This window comes from Oryctolagus cuniculus, chromosome 3 (genome assembly GCF_964237555.1).
Source record: "Oryctolagus cuniculus chromosome 3, mOryCun1.1, whole genome shotgun sequence".
Classification (NCBI taxonomy): domain Eukaryota; kingdom Metazoa; phylum Chordata; class Mammalia; order Lagomorpha; family Leporidae; genus Oryctolagus; species Oryctolagus cuniculus.
This window is the reverse complement of record NC_091434.1, coordinates 117,910,236-117,919,603: the sequence shown is the minus strand read 5'-3', so window position 1 is coordinate 117,919,603 and position 9,368 is coordinate 117,910,236. Positions and strand designations below refer to the sequence as shown.

At 56.7% G+C, this 9,368-nt stretch overlaps 1 protein-coding gene across 7 annotated transcripts in view; it reads right to left on the bottom strand.

Moving 5' to 3' along the window:
* Window positions 1-200: 200 nt before the first annotated feature.
* The window catches only part of EPB41L5 (erythrocyte membrane protein band 4.1 like 5), a 126,036-nt gene continuing 116,868 nt past the window's right edge, over window positions 201-9,368 (bottom strand). For all 7 annotated transcript variants that reach the window (XM_070071023.1, XM_070071027.1, XM_070071028.1 and 4 more), the window contains one exon: window positions 201-3,369. In XM_070071023.1, the coding sequence (XP_069927124.1) occupies window positions 3,303-3,369 (67 nt within the window). In that variant the 3' untranslated portion in view covers window positions 201-3,302. The remainder of the gene's footprint in view (window positions 3,370-9,368) is intronic.

Below are 9,368 nucleotides of genomic sequence, written 5' to 3'. Positions count from 1 at the left end.
CCTGAGCTGCCTTCCCGGATGCGCTGGGGGTGACGCTGGGGTGTGACCTCTGCAAACGCCTCTGCTCCCACCTGCGCATGCGCGGCCTGCAGTGCACTGAGCACCGCCACTTCCACCCACGCCCCCACGCGGCCCCGCGGGGCCAGCAGGCAGGTACCACGCGTCTGAGAACCACATAGAACCGCTCGTGGGAACAGGAATGTGTCACACGCAGGTTTATTCGAGTGGGGCCACAGCTAGAATTCTCAGCTCAGTGCACAAACAACTCGTGGTTTCCAGTACAAGCAGTCACACAACACGGGACGTGGCATGCCATCGGTGCACTTGACAGAGAAATAAATGACACTTTGAAAGCGACTGCGCAGCTCTGCACGTACACAAAGTAAACAGCAGTCAGCTCTGAGGTCCCCACAGCTGCCGAACGTCCCAGCCAGGAACACGCAAAGCGGGGGCGGGGGGTGGGGTTTGTGCTACAGAAGCCACTCCGAGGAGCTGAAACCCTGAGATCACTGCCCCGAGCCACCAACAGGGCGGCGACAGACGCACGGGATGGTCCCGAAAGCACAGCTCCTCGCTTCTGAGGCTAACGCGTAGCAAATGTTTCCAGTGTTCTTTTGGTCACTCAAGAAGTGTTTTGATCTTTGAGGTGGGGGTGGGGGGGAGGCCACCTAATCTAGAAATTTCCATCTGTCCGTCTGCAGCAGCCTTGGGTTTCTAAGCAGCCACCTTGCTCCCTGGATGCTGGGGCTCCCAGCTCTGAGCTGACCTGCTGTAGCTGCCACCCCTGCAAGAGAGGCCACGGCACCTCCAATAACAAGGCGACACCTGCCTCCCAACCACTCTGCCCAGCTGGGCTCAGCAGCCGCTGTGTGGACAGCGCCCGTGTGTGCACGCCTCTGGGCCAGGCTGCAGAGGGCAAGGCTGCAGTCTGTCTCTGGCCCTCTCCAGAACAGGTGTGCACACCCCGCTATGTACGGAGCTGAGAACTGAACTTCTCAACACTCTTAGACCACCACGGGACGTTCCCGAGCGAGCACTCTGCTAGCAGGCGTTCCGAAGGTGCCGTGGAGAGTTCCCTTGGGGACCCTGCTAAGCGGACAGAGACAGAACTGAGGAGCAGAGAACCTGGTTCTAAGCACCTGTGCCAACCCTTTCCTGGCAGCACTGCAGATCGGACCCGTCAGAGCCCCCAGGCCCAGTGTCTCAGCTGCCTCCTCCCCAGCGGCACCTGCACCTCCCTCCGCAGCACCCTCACCTGGCCCACTCACAGGCATTGGTTCCCCTCCTCTCCCTGCCGCACGCACAGGCCTCCTCCACCCTGCCTTCTCCCCACCCACTCGGCAGCCCTGGCGACAGTGCCGGCAGCAGCAGGGACAGGCACTGTGCACCTGCCAGGCAGCTCATGTGTCAGGGTGAACGCATCCCTCGAGGATCCCCTTCCACGGTTTCCAGTTCATGCCAGGATTGTAGACAAAATCTCTTTGGCCTGAGATTCAAATGAATTTTAACTGAAGTCCCTGTCGGTAACTGACTGGCAAGAATCCAGGGATCTGAAGACAAAGGTTCTGGAGTGTCTTCCACTACTTCATTCCTACAAAATGTACTTCATTGTACAAAGTGTGACACAGGCACCGTGCTGCCTCCTAGACTGGATGGCAAACAGCCACCTCCCACACCGCAGGACACTGGCAACGGGAGGCCCGGCCCCTGGCTCCAGGCATCAGCCTCCGCTGCAAGACGATGTGTTTTACAAATAAGAACTGGCAGTGGCTCCACCAACGAGACCCAGAGGCCGGGCGTGCTGGCAGAAGGCAGCAGCCACCTGCTCTCCTCAGCCTGTTCCGTGCAGGAGCAGCTCCCTCCACCCTGTGTCCTGCGGGAGACCAGAACTCCTGAGCTCTCCCGGCATGCCCAAGCATGCGATGGTGCGACAGGAGCCCAGGCCACCCTGAACCACACCGTGCCGCAGGTCATCAAGCTGGAGGCGGCACAAGTTCACACTCGCTTACACACACGGCCCAGTGGCTTCCGCCTAACTGGGGTCTTGGCGTGACTCTAACCCCACAGTCTCCAGGCCATCCCCGCTCCCCATGCCCACGGAGGCTTCCCTCATTCACTGCCAAGTTTCAGAGCTGAAATCGTGCTGACGCTGCGTGCGGACAGCACAGGCGGACGTTTCCACTCTTTTCTCCAGGAAGAGCATGTACATGAACATCCACAGTGTTTCTTTTTGTACTAGCCAACTGCAACAGGAAGGGTGTAGAGGGAAGCCTACACGGACCCAAACTTGCTGCCGCAATGCAAGACCCTTCAGTGTGCTGCGTGGACGTGTCCACCTGCCGGGCATACCCTCCACAATCCTCTCACCCACCGCCACTCCTTGCATCTGGCCTGTTTCAGTTTTGCTCACTTTTGGTCAGTGTGCAAGCTCTCAATTCACCCAGTTCCCACAGACAGGACGTGTGCCTTCGTCCAAACAGCATGGACTTGGGGCTCTGCAGGGCTGCGCCTTCCTGCTCCCTGTCCCTGGGTGGCCTGCACTCCCCTGTTGGCTGGGGGATGGTGGGAGCTGCAGGAAACACCCAGATCTGAACAGCGATCCAGCCCTCAGGGCCGCACAGCCACAGGACCTGCGTGTGGTACACGGGACAGCTCACTGCTCTGTGGTTCCTGTCGGATGTACCTGACTTTGATGTAAACTGGGAGGATTCAGATAACCAGCCCAGTAAATTCAAAGTACAAGAGACTGAAAAACAAAAACAAAAACAAAGAAAAGAAAACCCTGTATACTAAACTTTTCTTTAGTAATCACTGGGGAACAAACACAACACCCGGTTTTATATCTACCTACACAGTGTGCACATTAGTTTCCTAATTCCTGACTCCAGGTGATGCATGAAAACAATACAACTTCCCAGCAGGCGTTCAGACCTAGGCCCTGGCCCTGCCACTGCACAGCAAAGCCTCCATGGAGAGTCGGCCTCAGGCAGCTGTTGTGAGCAGCTGCAGCCGCTAGGGGGAGCTAAGAGGCTGGAGGAAACTGCAGGGAAAGCAGAGTCCTAGTCGCAACTTTGATAACACTGCAGACAGTCCAGGACCAGACGCCCTCATTGGGCAGCTGTGCAGTGTACCCAATCCTTGCAGTGGGACGGAAAAGGCAGCTCTCTGTTTTCCACCGAGCTGAAGTCAAATCTAGGCAGAGATCCATGTCTACAGGTACAGGGTAAGCTCCTGAGTCCAACGGGTTCCAGGACGGAGTGCGGGCAGGGCGAGGCTTCCGGTCACAGCAGGGCGGGCAGTCCTCAGAGCTCCGTAGTCAGTAAACACCTGGGCTTCAAGGCGGCCTCTTCTGCCAGAGGTGGGGCAGAGCTGAAAGGAGGAGAGGGCGGTTACTGGGCTACCGGGCGCAACCAGGAGACGGGGGTGATGGGGTGGGGTGGGTCATGCCAGAGCATGAGTGGGGGTACAGGAATGAGGCGTTCCATCGGAGGGAACTTTCTGGATGACTGATGCTGACTTCATCCTGAAACGGCATGTGAAGCCACCACTCTCACACTTCCTGGGGTGAAATGTGCCACACCTACAGCCCACGGCTTCCACGGAGGCATGGTCAGGAGCACGGTGCTGTGCAAATGCTTGGGGATTGGGGAGCGCCAGGGGGAGCGAGCAGGGCTCCCCGGGTCCGCCCACTGCCCCGGGGTCACCGACAGCCGGCCGAGCTCCCACACCGGCGAATCCACGCTGCTCCGACTGCTGCTCGTGAAGCTCGTGGCTGCGGGTGCCAGGGTGCAGCCACTTCTACACTGGTTTCATGAAAACACTGTTCGAGCACCTGCCGGAGATGGCTGCACGGAGGGCAGTCACTCGTCCCACCCTCTCCATTCCTGCTACACAGTCAAACCCCTTCCAGCGGGTCTGGACCCCATGCGGGAACTCCCTCCCCCAGCAGCTGGACAGCTGGATGCACCTGCCAGGGTGTCCCAAGGAAGGCTGCCTGGGGAGTATTTCAGAGAAACTGCGGCTCCAAACACCCCCATTCTCCGCTCACGTGTCCCCGACAGTCCACCTGGATGTCAGGTTCCAGCTGCAAAGTGATCTCCCTGGGGGATTCTGAAGGCACACCCCTGTCCCCCAGCAGCTGCCCTAGAGACTGCACCTGTCAGCACCAGCCCCGTGCACGCATGTGTGTGTGTACGTGCACATGTGCGACCTTGTCCCCCCTGGCTGTCAATGCACCTGCCTCAGGGTGGTCTGGTTTCCTTCTCTGCTGGGCGCTCAGCCCCATTACTCTGCAAGTGTGAGCTCTGTTCTGGGAACTCCTGACTTGGGGAGTTGTCGCTCCCCCTCTTCGTGGAGGAACGACACTAAACCCTGCCTAGGCTTCATATCCGAGTCACGGCACCATTATGTCGCTCCCCCTCTTCATGGAGGAACGACACTAAGCCCTGCCTAGGCTTCATATCCGAGTCACAGCACCATTATGTCGCTCCCCCTCTTCGTGGAGGAACGACACAGGACCCTGCGCTGTTCTTTTGTCTGCTCGGCCTTCCCGGGTTTGCTGCTGGTTCTTCCCGGGTTGGCTACTGTCCCTTCCACCTCCGTGGAGGGGCGGCTCCCCCTGCCACATTCCCCACTTCCGCGGGAGAGCGGCACACCGCCGGCCGGCTCTCTCGGGGGCTGCACAGGTGTTCCTTCAGATAGATGTTCCTGGTGCATGTTGTCTCTCTCCTCCTTTATAGTCCTCTTCCACCAATCCCAACTCTGCTACCCACACGCCGAGTACGCTGCTCTCCTCCCATCAGGAGCAGGTCCTGCAGTTTATTGGTTGAACTGGAGGCAGCCGTGTAGAAGCTGTTTCTCCCTTCTCAGCGCCATATTGTGGGAGAGCAGATGCATAGAATAAGTCTTAATTCCAGTAACTTAGTCTAGTCTGAGTTGCTCCCCACAGGGAGTGTCCTTGAATCAGAGTCCCAGCAGGGCTGTGAATGCTGATGCGACATCAGGCCCTGGGTCTCCCAGCCTCCCTCCCTCAGCTGCTGAATGGAGGGAGTGGCACAGCCAGCCCTCGAGATGCCAATCAGCAGACCCATGAGGTCATTTGCTTCCCCAACAGATCAGGGCAGGATTTCTCCTCGGGGAATTCCAGGTCTGGGCAGGGGAATTCCAACTCCCACCTGCATGAGGCTCCCAGGGGACTGAGGCCACCTGGCCATGGTAAAAATCCCCAAAGAGGATGGCACCTTGATGAGTAAGGAGCTCAGACATGGGCTGAACATGTAACAGATGCTGACTGTGTCTCCAACCAGCCCCCACGCATGCGGCTCTCCCTGCCCTCTGTTCCCCATTCCTGACTTCCCCTTGCTTGCAGCCTCCTTAGAAACCCCCACAGGCTCTGTGGCGTAGCAGGTAAGGTCGCCACCTGCGATGCAGGCATCCTATACAGATGCCGGTTCAAGACTCGGCGGCTCCACTTCCCAGACAGCTCCCTCCTAATGCGCCTGGGAAAAGCAGTGGAGGGTGACCCAAGTGCTTGGGCCCTGCCACCCACATGGGAGACCTTGCTGGAGCTCCAGGCTCTAGCTTCAGCCTGGCCCAGCCCCTGCCACTGCAGCCATTTGGAGAGTAAACCAGTGGATGGAAGCTCTCTCTCTTTGTAACCCTGCCTTTCAAAAATAAATAAACCTTTAAAAAGCGAAACCCCAGAGCAGGCGAAGTTCTTGACCTGGAAAGTGTGCCGTGACGCTCTGTGGAGGGGTTACACTTTCCTCCGCCCGCAAACCTCGTGCCAGTTGTGATGGGCACCACGGACAGGGACGGAGCTGGCGGTGCCCCGTCCCCTCCACGGCCTCGGCCCTTCTTTCTGATCTCAGATCCCGGACTCCCCAGGCCAGTCGTCCAGTTTCCGTATCCTTCTCTCCGTTTTCATCTTTCAGCTCTCCTTTTGGGAGACCACCTCAACCTTATTTTCCACACATTCTCTGAATATTATTTTCAACAGTGCATGGTTTTCGTTACACTCCCGCTTACTGTCTTCTCCACACTTAGACACCATCATCTGATGGAGTGTTCTGCCGCCACGCTGCCTTCGTCTGCTCCTTGTCTCTCATCTCACCCACGACGCTTCCCACACACGCCTAACCTCTGGCACTTCTCACGCTCACCAGAGAAGCGCGGGACGCCACCCGGGAGCTGCAGAGGCACGGGCAAAACTCTCCCACCACTGGGCCCCTGGGCAGCCAGCAAACTCCCCTGGGGGTCCACAGATGCTAGGAGCTGCAAGCCTTCTCTCTGGCGGCCGGTTCTCCAGAGAACAAGCCTCTAAGTTCCTCACCGACCTGCCTGCTTGGCCACGGTATTCAGGAAGTGGAGCACACGGAGGAAGGCTGGACGCCTCAGCCTTCTTGGAGGTAAGCTCCTTGTCAGTTCAGAACCGTACTCCACGTGGTAACTTCCAAACCCAGCCTCCCAGCCTGGCTCCCCCAGCGGGAGTGGGCGCGGGAGCAGGGGTGGGGCGGGGCGGCCTGCGGTGAGCCGGGCCTGCTTTGTGTTTTCTCGGTTTGCACTCCGCCCCTTTTCCGGCTTAGCCTTTACCTTGCTCCACTCTGCTGGGTCACCACTTGTCATTTAGATGCTTTCAGAACTTGTGGAGGTCCCTCAACTGCTGTCTCTGTTCCTGTTCTTTGTCCTTGGGGATTTTATGCCTTTTTAAAAAAATTTTATTTATTTAGAGGCAGAGTAGACAGAGGGAGAGGGAGAGACATCCATTGGTTCCCTCCCTAAATGGCCACAACAGCTGGAGCTAAACTGATCCGAAGCCAGGAGCCAGGAGCTTCCTCCGAGTCCCCCAGGCAGGTGCAGGGGCCCAAGGACTTGGGCCATCTTCCACTGCTTTCCCAGGCCATAGCAGAGAGCTGGATCGGAAGTGGAGCAGCCAGGACTAGAACTGGCACCCACATGGGATGCCAGCCCTGCAGGCCAAGGCTTTACCTGCTATGTCACAGCGCCGGCACTGATTTTATAATTCTAAAGTAAAGCATCACACAGAACAAGACAAACTAAACCTGAGTCTATGAAGATGAGACTGAGTTACCATTTAAAAAATAATAATTGGGGGCCAGCACTGTGGCGTAGCTGGAAAAGCCACCGTCTGTGGTGCCATCATCCCATATGGGCACCAGCTCAAGTCCTGGCTGCTCCATTTTTTTTTTTTTTTTTTTTTTTTTTAACAGGCAGAGTGGACAGCGGGGGAGAGAGACAGACAGAGAGAAAGGTCTTCCTTTGCCGTTGCTTCACTCCCCAGTGGCTGCTGCGGCCGGCCCACTGCGGTGATCCAAAGCCAGGAGCCAGGTGCTTCTGGTCTCCCATGCGGGTGCAGGGCCCAAGCACTTGGGCCATCCTCCACTGTACTCCCGGGCCACAGCAGAGAGCTGGACTGGAAGAGAAGCAACCAGGACAGAATCCGGCGCCCCAACCAGGACTAGAACCCTGTGTGCTGGCACCACAGGTGGAGGATTAGCCTAGTGAGCCGCGGCGCCGGCCCTGGCTGCTCCACTTCTGATCAAGCTTGCTGCTAATGTGCCTGGGAAAGCAGCAGAAGATGGCTTAAGTCCTTGGGCCCCTCTCCCACCTGGAAGAAACTACAGGCTCCTGGCTTTGGCCTGGCCCAGCCCTGGCCATTGCAGCCATTTGGGGAGTGAACCAGTGGATGGAAGAACTCTTTCTCCTTGTTTCTCTGTAATTCTGCCTGTTAAATAAATAAATAAATCTTTAAAAAAAAATACACACACACACACAAAAAGCACAAAGTTGAGCTGATGTTTGCTGACTTCTGCCAACTGCAAACAGCTTTGTTGTCAGCATGCAGAACAGGTAAGAGAACACTAGTCATACTCTGAATGCCTCCGAGTCACTGCCTCCCGTCAAGGGTGACGTCAGAGCTCTGTGCTTCTCTTTGAACTGGATTTTCCCCACCCCTGTTCCTTGAAGATGACCCCAGTGACTCCCACCTCCTGGTGTTCACACTCTCGCCAGAGCTCCTCCCCTAGAGTACGGGCAGGACCTGTGACTTGCTTTAACCAGTACAATACACACAGGCACAGGAAGTCATTTCTGTGATGAGACGACACAGGACTGTGGCCTCTGTCTTGCGAGAAGACTCTACTGCCATTTCAGTTAGCACACTGGACAAGGTGAGCCATTAGGCTGTACTGGCCCAGGTGACAAGGACCGAGGGTAACCTTGTCCCACAGTCCTGGCTGACCCCCAGGCTGGGGCCCAAGCCCTGCCAACAGCCATGACCAGAGACCCTCCCTCTGACTGGGCCTTGAGAACCTGGCCACTGCCCAACCTGGCAGAAGCCTGTGAGGGACCCTGGCATACGGGACCCCGTCAGCTGTGTGGGCTCCTGACTCACAGAAGATGAGAGTGTAAATACTCGCTGTTCTCAGCTGCTAAGTCTGTGCTAATGTGCCACACAGGAACAGATAACTAACCCGAGTACGTTCATGGGATCTGCTTACTGCTACACTGCAGTGGTAGTTCGTTCATTTCCAATGCTCTGTTGTGAATGGCATTCGGCAGGTTTTCAGCTTGACCGTTATGAGTCGAGTAGATGCTATAAACACTGTTCACGGCTTCTGATGGCCACGCGTTCGTCATCTCACGGGGCAGTACTCAGGAGCAGACACTGAATCGCGGGTGCGCCCAACCTCAGCAGATGCTGCCAAGCCTACTTCAGCATGGGCATTCCAATCCAGGGTCCAGCCGCCGTGCCTGCACTCACCCTCAGCACCACATCAATGTTCAATTTCAGCCCCTCCGGTGGCGAGCTGTGGGATCACGCGGTGCTTGGGATCTGCCTCCCTCAGCGCCAGCCAAGACCCGTGCTGTCTCATATGCTTACTGGCGCTTGGCTATCCTATTGTGAACTATCTGTGTAAGTCTCCTCCCAAGTTGCTATTGCACCGTCTCTACCATAAGGATCTGAGAAGCTTTCTGTCCGTATGAGAGTCCTTTGTCCTACACACAGAGATGGGGAGAGATGGAGCGGACAGCCCCACACTTGAGAGAGCACAGTTTCTCCTGTTCTGTGGCTTCCCCTCTCTTGCTCTTCATATTATGTCTTGATTAATGCAATTTCTTGATAAAATCCAAGTTGTCAATTTTTCCTGAACAATTGAAAACCTTCTTGTGAGCTGTTAAAAAAAAAAAAAAAAAACTGGGGCTGGTGCTGTGGTGTAGTGGATAAAGCCACCGCCTGCAGTGCCAGCATCCCAAATGGCTTCAAGTCCCAGCTGCTCCACTTCCAATCCAGCTCTCTGCTATGGCCTGGGAAAGCAGTGGAAGATGGCCCAAGTCCTTGGGCCTCT